The 20,337-nt window shown below is 49.5% G+C and overlaps 1 protein-coding gene and 1 non-coding gene across 15 annotated transcripts; both read right to left on the bottom strand.

The window, feature by feature from the left end:
* Positions 1–212: 212 nt before the first annotated feature.
* On the bottom strand, positions 213–284 carry TRNAE-CUC. Its single transcript has one exon. It is a non-coding gene; the product is annotated as a tRNA-Glu (tRNA).
* A 2,533-nt stretch (positions 285–2,817) lies between these two features.
* On the bottom strand, positions 2,818–18,823 carry TPD52L2 (TPD52 like 2). 14 transcript variants are annotated; one of them, XM_027901814.1, is made up of 11 exons: positions 18,709–18,823; positions 17,990–18,129; positions 16,722–16,870; positions 15,811–15,870; positions 14,318–14,377; positions 10,387–10,488; positions 6,501–6,527; positions 6,077–6,118; positions 4,802–4,850; positions 4,672–4,720; positions 4,473–4,588 (listed from the first exon to the last, which is right to left on the bottom strand). In XM_027901814.1, exons 1-10 carry the CDS (start codon positions 18,725–18,727, stop codon positions 4,685–4,687), a joined length of 684 nt encoding a protein of 227 aa, XP_027757615.1. In that variant the 5' UTR covers positions 18,728–18,823; the 3' UTR covers positions 4,473–4,588; positions 4,672–4,684. The 14 variants fall into 14 exon arrangements, with proteins under 14 accessions (XP_027757611.1, XP_027757618.1, XP_027757613.1 ...); XM_027901810.1 differs by lacking the exon at positions 4,672–4,720 and having other exon boundaries at positions 2,818–4,588; positions 18,709–18,822; XM_027901817.1 differs by lacking the exon at positions 14,318–14,377 and having other exon boundaries at positions 2,818–4,588; positions 18,709–18,822.
* Positions 18,824–20,337: the final 1,514 nt, after the last annotated feature.

Here is a 20,337-nt window from a genome sequence, read left to right as displayed (position 1 = left end):
GGCAGGGGGCGGGGCCGTCGCACTGCGCATGCGCCCTGCCCACCCTCCCCCCCTGCCCGGCACGCAGCGCCCCCGCCGGGCGCGGGCACGAGGCCGCGGCCCCGCGCACGATGAGGGGGGTGAAAGGGAGATCGGGAGCGCGCACGGGGTTATCCCGGTAGGGTGTGGGGGGGAGAATGTGTAAAAGCGGAATTAACGCGGAAAAAGGAAACTTCCCTGACCGGGAATCGAACCCGGGCCGCGGCGGTGAGAGCGCCGAATCCTAACCACTAGACCACCAGGGAGCTGTATGAGAACTGCTTCCTCGCTGCACTTCACACTCCGCTACCGCGCCCGGGCAGGGACGGCGATACCGGGAGTGCGGTAGAATCGGGAGCCACGGCGGCATAGGGACCAGGAGCCGTGGTACAGGGACCAGGAGCCGTGGTACAGGGACCGGGGGCAGGGCCTGCCCTACAAAGGCCTGGGAGCTGTTGGCACAGGGACCGGGGGCTGCGGTGGGACTGGGGATTACAGCGGCCCTGGAATCGTGCTCTGTAACACACGGACTGGGGGCTGTGACACAGGGACAGGGGGCTGTGACTCACCACATGGGCCGGTGATGGCGGTACAGGGTCGGGGGGCTGTGGCACGGGGATTTGTGGGGCTGGGGGCACAGGCACAGGGGCTCCGGTGGGGTCAGGGGCTGCAGTGGCACAGGGGACATCCCCAGCACATCTCCCGTGTGCCGCAGGCCTGGGGGTTCACTGCCTCTGTGATGCTGTACAGATGCTCAGCCTGCTGCCCGCTCACACATCCCTAGTTCTATATGCGGTTTGGGCAGCACCTTCAACCCCTGCCCTGCTCCAGAGGGTCCCATCCTGCCACCCCACCGGCCCTTGTGGGCACCAGGAGCTCAGCACAGAGACAGTTCCCTTTATTGAACAAATGAACACTTACAATTAGAGCAAAACAGGGTTTTTTAAGCTCCTGAGTCTGTTCTTCCCAGTTGCTCAAGTTTCCTGGTGCTCCTGGCTGTTCCCCAGGGAAGGTGGCTGTTTCCCAGTGTTGGGTAAAAGCCTGACTTCCACCCATCCAGTGCATGCCAGAGCAGGTGACCTCAGTGCCACTGCAGGGACACTCATTCCAGTTATCCCTCCCATAGCTCCAGCATGGCCCTGCTGGCATTTGTGGCCTCTCGGTGCAGCCCTAAAGGCCTTTCCCGTCTGCTGCTTCTGACTCACATTTTTAAGAAATGAGCGATGATGGATCCCATTTGCCAACGGAGTCATCGCCAACAATCACACACCCATGCCCTCTCCTGCTCCATCCAGCTCCATCCCCAGCCCAGCTCCAGGATCACGCTGGAGCACAGGATAGAGCACAGGATCCCTCTGGATCCCTCTCACAAGCCTAAATGTCACATTCCTTAAAAAATGTTGGTTGCAGTTTAGGCTGAGGGTCGGGACATAGTGCCGGCAGGGAAAAGTGTCTCCTTCCAGTTCTTTGCAATTGGTTACCTTTTGATTCTGCTATTTATCTGCTTGTTCTCACTTTGTGGGATGGAGCAATCCAGCTTCCCCCCACCTTTGACGCTCTGGATGATGCACCTGCACCTCACGCTCCTCCGCCCAAGTTGTCCCATCTTTGGGCACAGGTGCTTACCCTCCCATTTACAGTGATGGAGGTTTCCTTTTGATGGCTTAGGAATTCCAGTGCCCTGCAGTGAACTTTCCCAAGCTCTCCTTTCCTTCCCGGCCATGAAGGAACACAGGGGTTTGCACCCACAAGAGCTGCCAGGAACACACTTTGAAGCCAGGAAGTGACAGAAACCCTGCCAGGCTTGTAACCAGGAAGGAAAGGTTTGATTATAATTCCTGCAAAACACCCGAGATTCCTTGCTGGAAGGGACTGGGGAGGTGGAAAACAACCCTGAGCCCCTGTGGCTCTCACAGCCCCAGCTCTGCAGCCCGGGCACTCCCAGCAGCATCTCTTCTCCAGGATCAGGTCTCGTACCAACCCCTCTGCTCTTCACCCCAGTTGCAGAGATGTAGTTTTGCCTACCGAAGTCAGGCAGGAAAAAGATCCCCAACCTTCAAAACAAACAAACCAACGCCCCACAAAACCAAACCCAAGCCCTCACCACCAAGCAGGTGCCTCAAGCCTAGCCAGGCATCCTTTCTCTGAAAGCAGCACACTGAGGATCTCTGCTGGCCTCTCTCACAACCTAGTTGCCTGCTCTCCACTGGCCTTTTAAAGTTGAGAGAGAGCAGCTCCCAGCTCTCCCAGCCATCCATCCACTGCTCCCTCTGTGCCGTGCTGCTTGACTGCCAGAGCTTCCATGGAGGCGACGGATTCCCTGAGGTATCACGCCGGGAAGCTGCGCCAGCACCACAGCTGCAGCTTTTCCTTCCACATTCAAAGCTTCTCCAGGCTCAGCTCCCACTGCCAAGGTTACTGCTGGGACTGCAGTCCCACACTCCCAGCTCGAGGAAGCTCGAGGTTCACGTGTGGCACCGGTGGCAAAGGGAGAGAGGTGATGGAGCTTGGAGCTCCCCAGCCCAGGGCACAGGCATGGCTCAGGAAACAGCTTGGGAACCATGTCCTGCATCTTGAAAAGGAAACATCAGACTGCAAATATTATTTAGTGCATTCCTTTATGAGAAAGCATCTGGAGAGCTGACAGACAACGAGCCAGAGGGATAGGAAGGAATGTTTCAGTTGTTTGTTGCCTCGGGCTGCTGCAGGCAGTTGGTATTTACCTGACAAGTTCATAACAAGCGCCCAAGAGTGGAGTCCGGTGCTGTTAGACAGAAGAAGACAAAGACATTCACCCCCTTTTCTCCCAAAGGAATCCTTTATTGACAAGTTTCCTCAATCTTTATCTTAAAGAGGAACAGTTCCATACCCAAGCTCCCGCAGTCCCCGTTTTACTGGCTCCGTTCCTCGCAGGGAGGCCAGTTCCAGTCAAACAAGGAGCGCCAGTGAACGACACTCTACACTCCACCTATGGCCTAGTACATCTGCCCACTAACATTTCATCCCCAGGTCTGCAGAGGGAGGAGAGCAGGGGTGGGGGGAAACGGAGATTAATCAAATCAGTGTCAAAACTTGCTTCTCTAAAGGGTCAGAGACGGTTCAGTCCCTCCCGGGTGATAAACCACTAAAACTACCCAGATATGTACATAAGTCTAAAGACCTGAGTAAGTCCCACTTCGCCTCTAAGGCACAGATTTGCTCACTCTAGGTATTTCTATGTGGAGGCACTAGAATAAGATCAGGCCTCTAGAAAAAACTTGGAATTTATCAGCTCCTGAGCAATGAAGCTGGACATCAAAAGAGCAAAACGTCCAGCCCCTGGGGGGACTGGGTGAGCTCCGTGACTCTCTGCCAGTTATGTAAACCAAAATTAGAGCTGGGGCTTTCAACTGAGAAACCCATCCAATCACAGCCAGATGTACCAGCTGGAGGAGCCCTCGGAGAGCAGAGTCCCTCCAATGGTATCCATATTCCAGCCTCCAGAAATTCCTCCTCCGAGAACGAAGGCAATAAGCTGAGAAGGGAGAAGCAAGTTTCATACACTCGGCAAACAGAGTGCACCACTGAATTTAAACACAAGAACTGGCTTTATAAGCATGCTGCTATGACTGCATGATGCAAAACTCCAGTGCTCAACAACCAGCTTTAGAAACCTTGCAGTCTTCTCTACAGAAAACAAATCATAAACAAGTAAAGCGTAAGTGATGTAAGGCTTGCAATTCAGCTTCAGAGTCCAAGGGAGCATCGCCCTAATATGATGCCAAAGCTCTTTTTTTTTGTTTGTTTGTATTTTTTTTTGTCTGTTTTTAAGCTTTATTTCTTTAAAGTTCATTGCATTTAAAAATAAAGATTCTTAGTTTTGTTAAAGCTAGAGCGTTAGTGTAACAACGAGGCAGCTGCTAAGTGAAGTTTCCCTTTTGGGAGCCCAGAAAAAAAAAAAAAAAATCAACTGTTTACCCCGTTTACCAGACTGCTCCAATGAGAGCCAGAGAAAACAGTAACGGGAGAAGCCTGGGAGCATCCAGAGTAGCTGCATGGCCCACACAGAAAATGGAGCCAAAAGCTAAAGCTAAGGTGCTTTAGCATTCATTTGGCTTCTCCAGTAACTGCCCTCCTCGTGCTTCTCAGGGCCATGATCTGCTCCAAGCGATGTCAGACAAGGGAAAACTGTTTTTATCTATAGCAGTGGCATTTCTGAACTGCTTTAAGGAAACTCCAGCTTACACGCTCTCCCAAAAGGACAGCAGTGATACATTTAATCTACAAACTTTAGTGTAAAATATTATTTGTGTACAAAACTTTGCATTCTCTTTATTTGACTCGGATCCAGCAGCAGTGTCTATGAATGAAGGATGGATCTCTCCTGACTGGCTCTCAGCCCCTTCTTGGATCGGCATGTTGTTTGCTGTGGTGAAGGTTTGGGAGGGAGGGGGCTCTTCCAGTTGTGCACAGCCGTGCAAAGCCACATCCAGGCCTAGAAGGGAGCGTTGTCTTGTGGAGACTTGTCCCCAGCTCCCGAGGGGGAGTGCAGGCCGTCAGTGCTGTTTTCCCTGCTGCCCACCACTCTGTTCTGGAAGGAGAGGAGAGGGTGAGGATAACAAGAAAGCAGCACTGGGAATACCAAGTCAATTCCCCCTTGTCGAGGTCACCTACTGTAGCCAAGACTTCACATATCTGAGAGGCCATTTGCCCGAATACTAGTCTACAAGAAAAACATTGCAGAAATTAAAGTTTCTGCACAAGGCTTCACACTGTGTGTTTACAGGACAAAGCAGACTGTTACCTTTATGGTCCCAACTCTATCTTCAAAGGACTTGAAGGTTGCAGAATTCCTTGAAGAAAGAAAAAAAAAAAATCAAAACAACAAATCAAGGCAAGTTAGTTCTCAACCATATCAAATGGCACGGCGTGACCGGGCTCTGTGGCTGTTCCCCTGCAGTGACACCACTACCCAAAACACTTCCAGCTCCTCACAGCCTTTGGCACAAATCTCTCGGGCACACCAGGCAAGAACACCACATACAAACTCTGGAGGAAAACATTTATACCACGTGCAATCCGCTCAATTGCTCAAGCTAGAATCTTGAGGGAAACAAGTCCTAGTTCGCTGGGGAATCAAGGCACGGTAAGCAGAGAAGAAATCAGCTCCTAGTTTTACAAGGCCTCCAACTAAAAACATTCTGTTTTAAATAATGGAAAGGGAAAGCTGAGAAGCGTTTAAAACAAAGGCTTCAGCTTCCCACATCACATCCCGTGGGGGGGAAGAGGAGGAGCCATGTGCCTGCACCTATCAGCAGTTTTATTTCATACAGGAGCGATCATTCGCATCAGGAAATGCTCACGAAAACCACAGTGTAATAAATTAATCAGAGCATTTCATATTTCTAGCAAAGAAAACCAGGTCAGTTGTTTGACAAGCCAACAAGCTGCTTCTCTGGCGAAGGATTTCAGGGAGAGCTCTGTACTGAGCCTCCAGACCAGGCAATTACTCATAGCGCTGCTCCCCCGGGCCAGGCTGCAGGAGCGCTGGGAGATGACTCGTCTCATCTCAAGTTATTTTTGTTCCAAGGAATCGCTTTATATTTGCAGCCATAAAATAACCTCCCTTGATCTGGAATGAGAATGAACAGAGGAGAGTTTCTGTGGGCCTTGTCCAGCCCTGGCAGTCGTTTCCCCTGCAAGGAGATCACCACCTAAGGCACCACGAGGGCAGGCTGAGAAGGGCACTGAGCTCCCAGGCTGGAGGCAGAGGGTTCCAGTTAGGATTCATCTTGGCATTAGCAATGGCCATGTTGTACATTGTGAGAGAACTGTAATCCTGCCCTTCGGGGACCCCTGAAAGCCGCGAATTTCAATCAGACTTTGGTACAGGCGCAACGCTTGTGCTAATTAACCATAAGAGATACCAAGTAAACCCCCCCAAAACAGTCAAACTGCAGGCTGTGGTTCATCCATGCTTGGAGCAGGGTCTGCTCAAGAAGAGAATCAGTTGTACAAGTCAGAACAAAACCCCCAGCAGCAATGGAGGCAGCTGTACCACCCCCCAGCCCCACGTTACCTCATGGCTGGCATACTTATGGAGTGGCGAATGGAGTAACTGCTGCTCGGAAGCATTTGGAATAAGGAGGGAAAAGTTAATGACAATTTCACACTGTGACACCGTGCAAAAGCAGAGCAACCCCAGGGGCTGAAGCACTCACTGTCCACACACAGGCTGCTGTGGACAACCCAAGTGGTAAAAGCCAGCCTTCTCTCCCCTTATTTAACAGCTGCAGCCCAGAATTTAGTTTTCAGATACAGGACAGTAAGTATTTAACCGCAACTGCGATACAAAAGTCAGTCCCAGGGCGTTGGTTTGGGGCAGATTTCTCAATCTGTGTCAAAAGTGTAGGCGAGGCTTAAATAACCAGCTTCCCCTTTAAGGTCTGCAAGGGCCAGGCACAGAAACAAATGCTCTTTTAGAGCCTTGAAGAGTATCTTACCTAAGGGAATGCGAGATGGAGTGAGCCCTGGGAGAGGCCACGGGGCAGCAGAGAGAAAAGGGAAGCAACAGTCAGAAACTTGTGCAGAACTAAACACTAAAGGCAGGGACACGGTCACAGAATCATGGGACAGCAAAGCCAACTACTCAGGAGAAAACCTCTCAAATAAATCACAGAAGCAAGCAAAAAAACCAAAGCTTTTCATTGACTCAAGGCAAGCAAAGATGTTTTTCAAAGAGCAATAACAGCACCTCCAGTAACTTAGAGCCAGGGTGCTGGGGAGGGGAAGGAGTGGGTGTGCAACAGCAAAACAAAACATTTTTCCTATTCCTATCCATTGCTTTCCATTGTTTGTTTTAAGCATTTTTTTTTCTAAACTGAAGGTTTTACCAAGCACCAGCTAAATTGGCAGAGATACCTCCTTCCCCTAAATCCCCCCGTGGTCTCTCATACAAAGACAGCACTGCTTGGACTTCTGATGAGAACTTGTCTAAGGGCAGCCTGCAATGGATACCTGCACGTTATCTCGCCAAGCCTGCAAATCTCAAAGTTACAGCTCAGAGAACAAATGCACTGCAGCCTAATAAAGATGAGATTAGAGGTATATCATATTTACCCCATAACCTGGTTGCCCATTTTTAGGCTGGGGTTCTGCAGTGCAGTAGCATCTCAGAAGAACAGACCAGGGTTTTCTACCTCTATTAGTAGGATTACCAGGATGCTCTAAAGGAGCTTCTCCTGCCAGAGCAAGGTTTTATTCCACTTAAACATAACTTTTGTCTCTGCAGGAAGCAGTCATGGCAAGCTGGATGTGAAGTACTTGGCAAGGAGTACAAGGGTTTTTCCTGACAGCCAGAGCGAAGACATTTGGGCTTTGTGGTTTCATTTCCCTGTGCATCCAAGTCAGCTCTTTGGCAGGGCAGACTCCTTGAAATGCTGCCTTTGCATGTGAAATAAATTAACTTTCTACTTACTGTTGCTTAAAGGAGAACAACACAGATAACACATCCATGCACCAAGCTGCTCTGTAAGCAATACCACAAGCACTGGTTCGCTCGTTCAGTATCTTGGCCTGCACCTCCCAGTAACCCTTTTCCTCCTTCCACAAGGATTTCAAGTTTGCATTGATTCAGGAATTTGCAGGTACTTTTGGGATCAGGCTAAAATTTCATAATGAATTCGCTTGTAGCATTACATACAGCAGCAAAGTTCATCAGACAACGTGAAGTGCATTGGTGGACACAAACCCACAAAGCAACAAAAGCACTCCAATTTTTGCAGTTTACTAGAATCAGTAAAATGCAGGAACAGAATGTCTAAAAGCCAATTTACTTTTTAACTGTAGGTGGAGATAACAGAAAAGGCTGAATTGGCCAAGATTTGAAAAAAAATCCCACCCACTAAGGTAGATTTTCACCCCTCAACCCAATAGAGCATTAATGCAGCAAGCACACGGTTACAACGTGAACTTCACAGGGTCTCTTTACAATCCACAACCAGAACATTTAAAATTATTTTGACCAGAATACAGCAACCCTAAAGATTTAACCCAGGGGCACGTCACTTGTATATAAGAGCATTTTTAATGGAATTACGCCCACGCCCTCGGTGTATCCGAGGCTCTGCCCCATTCATCACGCCTTCCTTGCATTTATCAACCACTGAAGGCTGACTAAACAAGGAAATCCCTTCTGTTATCTCAACACTTCCAGTGCTGGAAAATAAACTTGCTTTACAAGTGAATTTGTAGTGGTAGAGGGGAAAAAAAAACCAGAGTACAGTAATGGAGGTTGCAGTGTAGACTACAGTGTAGGCTACATCTCTCTCTGTAACGGAGATTGTCTGGGAACAGAAATCATCCCTCTCGTTCAGAGCAGTGAGCACAGCAATACAACAGACTTCACTCCCAGTCAGCTCTGATCACATATCAGAACACCAGAGTTTCACCTGGCAAGGGTGAAAAGTGGGACAGTTCCTGCAAAAACTTATGCTCAGAGTTAAACCTCGTTCAGGATCAGAAACAGGAAGACTTGGATGCAGCACAGGAGACAGAAGTCTGTTTATATATGCAGAGAAGAAGTGAAAGTCTTAAAAAAAAATCATTACTGTGTTCCCCCACAGGGCCACAAACACAAATCCTGCTGAAATAACTTTGGCAGGGATTCCCAAGACAGAGGCTGCCTCTATTTCATAACACCTCACCCAAGGTAGTAGCTATAAAAAGGAATGCAGATGTTTAATTTGGTGACTGATGCTGTGCAAAACCATTGCTGCAAAGGCCTGGCTCATTCCTAGGCCAGCTGATTACAGGGCCACAGTTTTCACAGTGACTGTGCCAGGCCAGCTCTGTCACCAGGAGAGCACTCTGGAGTCCCCTCCCTCCCTCTGTCATCTGCTCCTGGGATGGCACAAACATCTCTGCAGCTGCATGACCTGCATTCTCCCAACTAAAAGGAAACAGGCAGGACCAAGCCTGTCAAAACAGCTCCTGCTGATGGCAAAACTGGTTCAGGAGTTCCCCCTTTGGTCCCAAAAAAAGCACCGTTCCCATCCCTTTGCTGCAACAGCCTGGCCAGGCTGCAGAAGCCAGGCACCAAATTTACTTATCAGTTTGGCACATCTTGTTGCCAGTATCTGCAATCTGCTGTGATTGCATAAAAATCTCTTCTTCCACCAGACTAGGGAGTTTCCAGGAAAGAAAAGTTACAACTTGAATGCTGGAAAGGGTAAGGAGCCAGCTAGTCCTCTGCCAAATTTAGATGTGAGCTACTGAAAACACCAAAAAATACCCTCCAGGAACACAGTAACCAACTCATTGAGGACAGAACCAGAATAAATCAGTACTATGTGATCAGAGGCCAACAAGTTCTTACCACTCGGGTACTCCCAGCCACAGTGGAATTGGAAATTCCCTACAAAGAATGACAGCTACCCATTCAATCCAAGGTCTGATACAGCACCTTAAATACAAGCTCTAAGAATCCTTCCTGATTAACCCTGACAGGCTGTATGTTCAGAATTAACTCTCAAATCCAAGAAAACACGGTCAAGGGATTTTTAATGGAAAACCTGGATGCTGCCATTAGTGGGGAAGCAATCTCTAGTTTAAAGTTCTGAAGAGCAGGTAAATCACCAAGCTGAGCTTTGAACTTGGCACCGCTGAGAATCTCACGGAGCAAGAACCTCAGCCAAGGGGAACCAGCCTCTCTTCCCAATTTGGAGAGGTTTAAGTCTGTGGTTGCTTCAGTGGTCATCCGCTTAAGATGAACCGAGATAACCACCACCCACAGCATAAAGTTTTTAATGTCGTCATAATCTTCTGAATCAAGTGGTATTTTCCAACCAACACGATGTAACTGTGCCTGGAAGACATGCTGCCCTTTTCCACAGAATGTCAACACACGGGGCTGGAAACCACATGGAATGCAGCATCCAGACTTTGCCCTGGTTTAAATCATGACAGAGTACAGGAGGGATGACCCCTCTCTAATCTGAAAAAATAATACTGAGAAAACACACCTCCATAATCCAGTAAGGAATGGAAAAGGGAAACTTTAAGACTAGTTTTGTACATATGACATAAAATATGCAGAGAAACTATCTGATAGTAGAAGGGGGAAGGCTTCTAAAAATGTTCAGTCAGTTCTCCTAAACCAAATCAAACTTAAATGCCTTAGAACAGGCTTTATACCACCAATAACTCTTCAATAAGTGTTTAATCTGTTCTCAACTACAATACACAGGGCCACACACCAGGGAGTAGTACATCAAAAGCAGTGTGCTGCCAACTAAGCAGAAAAATGAAAATAAGCCTGGTCATTGTCTAAAGTCTCATTCCTGTTTGAAACCAAGATCAAAGCACTGGAGTGCAGACCCGAAATCTTACCTCATGTCACCAAGCTTCCTGCTGATAACAGAACCTACATTGGAAAGGGCTGCTGAAGTCTTCTGTCCCGCCTGGGAAAGGGTTTCCTGGGTCTTCTTGTAACTAAGTAGAAAAAAACATCATAAATTGAAACTACCGGGTCGGATCTGAAAGTGTCCCCCCGGTTTTGAAAAAGGACCCCGTATTAAAGCAAAGAAGCAAGATTAGTGAGCTGCACTGACTTCACTGAAAGAGCCACTTCCAGACTTGCACATATTCAAACATTTGAAGTTTTTAAAAAAGCAGGAAGTGCAGGATTACCATTTCCATACGCTCGCTTTACCACTTCGACCATACGTTCTTAAATGTGACACAAAACATTTGCAAAAAAAAAAAGCAAAGCAAAACCAACTTTCCACGTGGAAGCTCTAACACCACAGCACTGTAGCCCAATATCTTTTGGACTCCTTGAGAAAATAAGTCTAGGGACCTATTCCACACTATCCTCGCAGCCTTGAGGAAGTTACAGCATTTGTTGTTGTGTTAGGTTTTGGGGGAAAGCAGCAAGAGGCAAGACCAGCATCACCACGTGGAAAAGAAACACAGGAATCAGCATTATCTCTACGACTGCAGCTTAGAAATAAATTGGTAGAGAAATTTCCTATCAGTTACCATTAACCACAGTAGGTAAGAAGTCTGACAGGTTGTATTTGTCAGCTGATTATTTGAGCTTATACCCGAGATGGAGAAGACAGACACTTGAGAACCTTTGTTTCCCTCAGATGAGACTAATCTCTGGAACAAAGATTCTTTGAGCCACTTTCATCAACTGATTTCTCTCTAAACTATTCCCCAGTTGGTGATTAACATCTAGATTTATGTCACTCTTGAAACTACAAAGAAAATACCCAGGCTGGAAAACAAGTTCAACGTTTTCTTATTCCAAATATTTCAGCTTGAGATTATTTTTTTTGCCTGATGAGGGCATTTAGGAGAAGGGCATCATAAACAGCCTAAAGTTCCCTCATGCCTGAGCTCCCCTGGCTACACACACCATGGTGACAGCTGACTTCCTCACAGCTCCTTCTCTCCAGACAGAAGTGCATGGACAGCACCACACCACCTGAACTGGATTCGAGCAATTCCAACTGCAACATGATGGTTTGTTGGGTTTTTTTTTAAGAACCACAGCCAAGTATTTATGAAAAATGAATGTAAACGAGACTTATGCAGAGCAGGGCAAAACTGCATCAGCTCTTCCTTCCCTCTTCCTGCTCCTGAAAGACAATTCCTATAATCTACTTATTTTTCAGACAAATTCCTCTTGAATTCAGTGAATCCAGAAGAACCTGAGTGTGGCCTCAACCCTGCCTCTCCACAGCGCAATGTTCTGTGCCTCAGGACAATTTAGGAGTGAATTGATCAGCATCAGTGCTGCTTGTTCTTACCCAACTGCAATCACTGTGCCTGAGAAGGATCTCAATCCCTGCCTTCAGCAGCCAGGCTCCTCCCTGGCTGAGCCCTGTCATGGGATTTGATTTACAGCTGCCTAACAAATGTGGAAGACCTCGTGCTCACCCAAGTATGCAGTGCTGACTCCAGGTCTGTTTGGCACTCAGAGCTCAGCACTGGGGAAGGCTTCACAGCCCCAAGGGGACACCATCACACCATGCACACGCTGCAAGCTTCCAGGTATTATGTCCAGCCTCAGCAGATAAAGACCAGAGGCCTTCCAGCTGTATTTTCCACACCTGACAGCAAAATTTCTAATAGAACCGACGGTGGAGCACTCCGGGGGCTGCTGCTCCTGCCCCAGTGTGCTCCTTCCTCCAGCCCAACTGTTTGTGCTGGCACGGAGCAATCCAGATCAAGGAAACTGCCTGCATTAAATATAAACTTGGAAGAACAAAAAAGCAGCAGCTGGATCAGATGGCCAGCCTAGTCCTGCATCCACAGCTCCCACACACACGTGCACACCTCTCCACTGCCAGGCAAGGAGGCAGAGCCAGGGAGGCACAGGGGGGATGAGCAGCTCTAACCCAGAACTGCCACCAGCCACACATGTGGAGCTGCATCTGTGACAGCCAGGGATCAGCTTATACAAGACTTTAATGCAACTCAACTACGCCCAGCCCTGACCCAGAAGTTGCAACTCTTCTCCTGCAAGCACCGTGGCCAGGTTTTCCACCGGGTTTAAATTCACAAGCACTCCCTTTCTTCCCTTAGCACCAGCACAAAGCACAATGGAATAATCCAAATCTGGGAGTAATAAATTTAAGCTCTGGTTAATACCCTGCTTTACTAACAGGCAATTGGCTGCAGCATAAGCTGCAGAAACGATCTCTGCCCTGTGCTATTCATCCCCCGGTATTTCAACATTTCACTGCATCCCTCTCCTATAAACCCCTGACAGGGAAGAGCAAGACCTGCCCCCACAAATCCTTCTTTATCCATTCCATGTCCTGGCTACAGTAAAAGGGGATCTAGGAACAGGCTGGGATGGTTTTTGCCCTGTCTGTGCCAGGAATTGCCACTGCCATGAAATTCCACAGCACACAAAAAGCACTGTAAGGTTGGGAGTTAGGCCCATTCCCAGTTCAGTCAGGAGCCCTGTTAGTCACGATGCAGAGCAGCCCTGAAAACAGGGAAGAGGATTCATTTGCATAAGACCCCCCCAAAACTTATGAATAAAACCTCATCCTTGGGCTTCTTGAACTTGCCTCTTTAAGCACTTGCTGAACTCTGGACTGAGATGCAGAAATTCTGATCGATATCTGAGGCACTGCTGGAATCTCACCTTTCAATCCCCCTCACCTCTCCATTTCAATCAGCCTCTGCCTTGCCAGCACCGACTGTCACCGCCCAGTGCCAAAGCAAGCAGGAAAACTAACCTGCCTCAGCTATTCAGGCCCTGAGTGCTCCACAAAAATACTGTTTCCGCCGCATTTCTGGTGCTTATGAAGTACAAGGAAACAGAGACAACCAGAAGGTTTCTATTCCAGCAGGCACACCCAGGGAGGAACTCTGATTAAACACCCCTGGAGTCAGCCACACTGTCAGCAAGCATAAAAACCAAGGTCATTCTACTTAGCAAGGGAAATAGTGACAGTTTACAGCTTCTTAATCTAGAAGACACCAAGGGAATGTTGAAAGTAGAGCTGCATACTTGAAAGTTTTTTCTGCTACTCCTACTTTTTATCTCTGCTCCTCTTTGAACCATCTCAGGGAGAAAACTGTCTATTCACACACTCTGCTGAAAACCAGCCATCTTCAAGGACTGCATCTCATACCCTCTCCAGAGAGCAGGAAAAGCTGGCTCACGCTTAAGACCTACCTTACCATGGTTTAAATCAGCTCAGAAAACAGCGACACGACCCACCTGCTCCCACTGCAGCACTGCAAGGGATTGCCCTACATACTGTGGGAAAGGCACAGCGAGAAGGACAAAGGCCAACTTCCACAATATCCTTCCAAAATTTAGTCCAGATGAGAATTTAATTTCAGGCTCTTGATAAAAACATGGCCAAAAGAGCTTTGCAGTCAACAACTGGAGTAGAACAGCTGTGAGGTTTAAGCTGGTTGAGTGCATTTGTGGCCCCAACGTGCCAGAAGAGCTGCCCTGGACACTACAGCTCTATCTGTCCTCAGCAGGTACCACAGCAGAGAAAAAAACAAAAGGTCTCAGCTACCCAGTGGTTTCAGCCAGTTCCTGGGGGCAGGCAGGAATTTGTAAAGTATCACTTGGACTGCAATGAAATCGTTTGAATGCTGGCTTGGAGGAAAGCTCCCGCTCCCAGAAGAGGCATTTATTGGGTTAAAAAAAGTGAAAGCTGGGAAAGATAAATGTCTAAATAGATCTAGTGAAAGCAGAGGACTGAGAGAAGGGGCACAGCATGTTAGTGGCAGCACTGTCAGGAAGGCATTTGTTAATGCTGAAGGTTAAGACACTCACGCTTCTGATTGAGTTAATTTTTCATTCCAGTCCTCCAGTGTGCTGCTGGCTGAAAGATATCTACAAACACAATGGAGGTTAGAGGCAGCACCAGGATTCACTGCAGATGCTTCTTTTGACACTTTCCCCATTATTAGTGACTCTTTCCACTTGCAGTATCAAGGGCTTTGCTTCTCTGACAACAGCCTCAGCCTCTCTGTTACAGCCAGGAGCAAAAGAGCTGTTTGAGAGGCAGGGAGACACCTAAGCCCCAGATTCTTTTATATAAGCATGTTCAAACACTGAGCACAAAGAAACAAAGCCTGCAGTTCAGAAGGTGTCAGGAATTGAAAGACTTTGCATCTTCTGCTCCCTTCCTACATGCTGTGGTAGCTCTGTATTAAAAGCACAGAGCAGTGAGCTGAGCTCAGGGCCAAAAAAAAAATCTGACTGCCACACGCAAAGCTCTATTTTACCAACACAGCATGACCTGGAAAAACACTTAAAACTTTTGTTTTCTAATATTTAGAAATCATGTTTCTCTACTCACAGCAGTACCTTAGAGAACTAACATTGGGGGCAGAAAACACACACAAGCACTACAGAATGTGGCTGCTCCCAGCTCAGACAGCTCAGAGGAGGTGAGATATCACAGGCAGTTCACATCACCCCAACTAGACCAGTGCCACTTTGCCTAATGATGGGATGCTCCCAATCCACATCTTCCTCTTAGCTAAATCACCATCTCCTTCAACAGAGAGAGAGAAACTTCAGTGCAGGAAACATTAAAAGGGCCCCCTTAGGTTCAGCTATGCAGCAGGAATCAGTGATTCATGTCTAACAGGAACAGGGGTCTAATATAATTAGAGAATATATTCCAGAGGCAGGAGTAGCCAGATGCTCTTTGTCTGCACTTGTCACCTGCTCGGATATACAGCAAAGACTACAATTCATGGCTTTCTAGTGCTGACATCAGGAAAAGGTTCCCACATCCATGCAGGAGATTCAGAAGCTCATGAACACACTTTACAGCTACAGGGAAACACCTCCAGCCCCTTCCCTCCCAGGTGGCCACACAGAAATAGCCAAACCGATTCCTACCACATCTGATGATGAGAAGAGAAACAGTTTCACAGTGAAGATAGAGGTTCACTAATAAGACATCTGATAACAACACAGTGACCTACCAATTACCAGCTGAAGGGAAACTGTGGTTAAATTTTCGTCCCCTCTCTTTTTTTTTTTTTTTTAAGATAAAATGTGGTCTGGTAACTGATTGGAATTTTTCTTCTGAAGCAGCAAGACCATGAGAGAGCCGATGGCAGTAACATTTACTCATCTCCTCTGCAACTGAGGGATGTTTCTAGCTGGAAGCCAGGCATGCTGGAAGTAACAATGCTGCTTCACCAGGCCTCCAGCTCCCAACCAAGCCCTCTGATGCCTGAGAGAACAAGGAGCAGCACAAATCAGGGAAGGCAGGGAGGAGGCGATGCTGAGGAGCCCGAGGCACTCACAAGTCAGACTGTGTCACTTTGTCATTCCACTCTCCAAGTTTCTCAGATGTTTTCACATAACTAGAAACAGAAAGTGTTAATGAATATAACTTTAATATTCATTTTTTTTTAGGAGACAATGACACAGATTTCAGTGACAAAGGAATAACAGAAATGGGGCAGGGATGGAGGAGGGAAGATGAGGAAAAGGGAAAGAATAAACAGCGAGATGAACAGCTCAATGATCTGCTCTGCAGTACCACTGTCAGTAACTCCAAATCCCAGTTAAATTAAGAGGAGACTTTTTGGCCTGAATGATGCCTCCATGGGCACTCAGAGTCCTTGACACCCACTGCAGGGTCAGACTTACCTCTTGGACTGTACTTTTGGGTCCGTCAAGCACAGCAGTGACCGTACCCTTAACACTGTTCAGGGACAGTCAGTCTCACTTCACACCTTCTTTAGGCAGAAATGACTCTGGCAATTGCACACTAATCTCACAGAATTGTCTTCTAGGAAGTGCAGGCTTTTAATTCAGCCTGTCTGACCCAGGAAATGCTCTGAATTAGCCCTGTGCAGCACAGCTGCGAAACTCCTTGCACTTCCCTTTGAGCCTGAGTTCAGAACAAGGCAGCAGCTGCCTCTGCCTCAGATGGGCAGAAATGGGCAAATTGGACTGTTTAAGTGATGATCCAGATCTCTAACACCACGGGAAAGAGCATCCAGCGACAATTTATGCAGATCACACATGCAAAAATTCCGTTTCCATAGACATAAAACAGCAATGTTTTGGTTTTTTTTTAAGTGCCTTTTACTCTTTATTCCCAACAGAGGAGAAGCTTCCACCCACTTGGGAGAGCTCTGAAATACACTGCTGGGAAGCGTCATACACAGTGCTATTTAAACACGTGTGCATCACAAGCAACACTTACGCGTTGGAGACTTGGACATCGTGCCAGCTTTTGGACAGGTTTTGTTTTAACCCATCCAAGGGAGTCAGACCCAGCTTCCTCTTCAGCTCTCCACAGTGCCTCTCTTTAGCTGCCAGAACTTGCCTGAGAGTACCAATTTCTTCTTCAACCTTAGAGAGAGGCAGAGGTTTGCCTTAAGTCACAGTTTAGTAAAATCCCGGAAATTAAACCAAGTCATTAACACGAATTTTGAAAATGGGGAAGAACGTCAGGTGCACGCAGAGCAATTCAAATCAACGTGGGAGGCTTACAGATCAAACTTCAACTGGGAAAACATCCATACAAGTCACTGGAGTGGTGACTTAGTGGCACAGAGATGAACAGAGCCCATGCCTTGTGCTGTAATTTCAACAGCAGACACAACTCAGCTGCCAAACCTTATGAATCAAGGTTTTATCTTATGATTCTTTTCCTCTGATGTCGTCAAAGCAAAGAGTTTTTCTGCAGAGATCTCTCTTACAACACTTCCAAAGCACTCTGGAGATGTTTAAAGGCAGAGAGGGTTAATTTCTACTTAAAACTGCAGCTCACCAAGCTCTGCGTGACCACCCAGAGCAGCAAAGTCCTCCCTTGCCAAAATATGCAAATCAAAGAACCACCATGAGAGTCTCAAATGAAGGAAAAGAACGAGAAAGAGCGAGCTGCAATTCTCTTCAGCCACGTTTCAGATAGAAATTATAAACCGACCTTTAGACCCAAAAAAGTGCTTAGACTTTGGAGTATTACAGGACGAAATCCCAGCTCCTTGAAAGCATTTTGGCAACTATTTTGGGTGACTGTAAAGTGCAGTAAATATCTGAGAGAAAGAGGTAGGAAAAAGGCATATTAAGTGTTCCACTGTGTCAGCTTCCTAAGGAAAAACGTGTTTCTTTTGCATAGCGTTTGCCTAAAGTGTTTTCCTCCTTCAAATGGAGCTAAAAGCCTCCACCAAGCGCACGGCATCAAAAGCCGTGAGCTTTTCAAGCCCTGTTTCCTTCAAGCCCTAAATTAGGCTGTTCTGGGAAAAAGCAAACATCACACCACAGCGTTTGAAGTACCTGCCAGCTTTGTGCCTTTTAACAATTGGCTGAGAGACCCAAAGGTAACACTGCAAAAATTAAAACCCAAAAAAAAAACCAACAACAAAACAAAGAAAAAAACAGAAAACCAACCAAACAAAACAACCAACGCCGCTCCTGTGGCTCCTGTTTGTTCCTTCCCAGCAGAACACAAGTGGGACAAACCCTCACCTTGGCAAGCTCGGATCTCAGCTCCTCCTCCTCGGCCAGGGTCAATCCCTCGGGCGCAGCGCTCCGGGCCGCGTTATCCACGGGGACATCTGTCATGGCATCGGCCAGCAGACCTTTGTTGGGAGAGTTAAGGTTGATATCTGTCGCAGACAAGGAGCAGAGGGCACTGAATGAGCGGTCGGCGCGAAATGCAAAGCAGGGGGGGGCGGCGGGACGGGAGGGCTGCGAGGAAAGGGCCGAGAGGAGGGGAGGAAAAAGGGGAAGAGAGACCCGAGAGACCTCCCGCGGAGTTTCCTGCACGGGCATCCCCCGGAATCCACGGCGGCACCGCGGGCATTCCGCGGGCCCGGCACCCGGGGGTGAGGACGAGTCCCGTGGAGGGGGGAAACGAGTCGGGGGGGGGGGGGGGGGGGGGGGGGGGGGGGGGGGGGGGGGGGGGGGGGGGGGGGGGGGGGGGGGGGGGGGGGGGGGGGGGGGGGGGGGGGGGGGGGGGGGGGTTGAGGAACGAGCCTGGCGCCGGAGGAGCGACCCCCCGGCCTCTGCCCATCCCCGGGGCCGCTCCGTCCGCCGGGGACGCGCCCGGCCCCATCACGGCAGCGGCACCTCCCGCCCCCGGGACAACCACCCCCCCAACCCCCCCACCGCCGGCACAAGGCCACCGTGTCCCGGAGCTCGGCAACCCCCCACACCCCCGCTCCTCTCGCCCCCACGGGCCGTACCCTGGTTCGCGCTCTCCATGGCAGCGCCCCGGGCCCGTCCCCGCCGCCGCCGCCGCCGCCGCCCCCGGTGACGCGCTCAGCGCGCGCCGCCCGCCCGTTCCGGGGAGGGCCGCGGGCACGGCCGCGTCACCCGCCGCGTCGCCACGGCGACGGTGACACACGCGTGTGTGTGTGTGTGTGTGTGTGTCTGTCTGTGTGTCTGTGTGTCTGTGTGTCTGTGTGTCTGTGTGTGTGTCTGTGTATCCCCCCCCACCACACCGGACACGGGCGGGCGGTGACGTCACGGCAGGGGGGCATCGCGGCCGGGCGGGGCCGGCCGTGCCGTGAGCGCGGCCGGAGGGCAGGGGGCAGCACCGGCATGGGATACCGGCATGGGATACCGGCATGGGATACCGGGACACTAGGCAGCACCGGCATGGGATACCGGGATGGGATACCGGGACACCGGGATGGGGTACCGGGACACTGGGCAGCACCGGCATGGGATACCGGGATGGGATACCAGGACACCAGGATGGGGTACCGGGACACTGGGCAGCACCGGCATGGGATACCGGGATGGGATACCAGGACACCGGGATGGGGTACCGGGACACTGGCATGGGACACCGAGGCACCGGGCAGCACCACCATGGAGTTCTGGTGACTGCCCTGCCTGCCCCAGCCCCGGTGCCACCTGCAGCAGAACAGAAGGAGAAGCAGTGGCAGGAGAGGGGGTGTCTGGCCTGTCCCTGCTGCAGGCAGAGCTCAGCACAGGTGACATTCCCCTTGGAGGGGATGGGAGTGGAGCAGGAGCCCAAACTCCCTGGCAGCACAGCTGTGATTCCACGTGTGTTTGAGACCTGCGCCTGGGCACGGGGAAGCCCTGGGTTGCTCCACTTCCATTTGTTTTGCAACCCCTCCCTCGCTGAAAACCCCACTGAGTTGGGGTGTTGTTTCATTTTCAGAGACTTTTCCCTTCGGTCTCTTTGGGTTGCCCAGGGTGAGGCGTGAAAAGGGAAGCGAATATAGATGGGGAAATGGAATTTGTCAGAGCCCTTTCCATCAGCACCTCGGCCACCCGAGCAGAGGGACTGCACCCGCAAGTGCTCCTGGAAATGCCCTTCCTGGAGCTCAGCACATGACCAACATCTGGCTGCTTGGCTAGTTGGCCTGGAAAGGACAGGGAGCCCTTTAGCAGCTCAACTTTTTATTGGGGGTTTATTTTGAGGGGTTATTGCGAAGTTTGGAGCTTCGGCACACATTTCATTTCGAAGCTGAGCTCAGTGGAAACCCAGGGAATGGCCAAGTGCTGAGCCCATGTGAAAAATCTGGATTTTTCCGAGCTCACCAGAGCCCAGATTCCTGAAAATCTGGCCCTGAGAGGTGGCTGCGGCAGGAGGAGCCGGGAGGGCTGCGGCTTGCAGGGACTGCTGTGGCCTCTGCCAGCTCTGCCAGGCACAAAGCCCACTGCCAGGTCCAACCTCCCTGAATAGCCAGGGATCAGGCTGTGCCTCACAGGATTGCCCTCCAAAGAGAGCTCCAGCCTCCACTGCTCCAGCGGCTGATTTCCCTCTACCTTCAGGCGCTGGCTTTTAATTAAATGCATCATGCTGCCAACTTGGTCATTCCTCCTCCCAAGCTCTTGAA

The sequence above is a fragment of the Empidonax traillii genome, unplaced genomic scaffold (genome assembly GCF_003031625.1).
Source record: "Empidonax traillii isolate 1590-97213 ecotype Southwest subspecies unplaced genomic scaffold, ASM303162v1 scaffold816:size509043, whole genome shotgun sequence".
In the NCBI taxonomy this organism is placed as follows: Eukaryota; Metazoa; Chordata; class Aves; order Passeriformes; family Tyrannidae; genus Empidonax; species Empidonax traillii.
This window is presented reverse-complemented; position numbering and strand designations above follow the sequence as displayed.

Bases quoted from the DNA above. Each gene is read 5' to 3' on its own strand.
- TPD52L2 (XM_027901810.1), bottom strand. The intron at 4,851-6,076 runs GTAACGTGGGGC...TCTTTCTTCAAG, and splicing joins ATAAGTATGCCAGCCATGAG to GAATTCTGCAACCTTCAAGT. The intron at 4,589-4,801 runs GTAACAGTCTGC...CTCTCCTTCCAG, and splicing joins ATAGAGTTGGGACCATAAAG to AACAGAGTGGTGGGCAGCAG.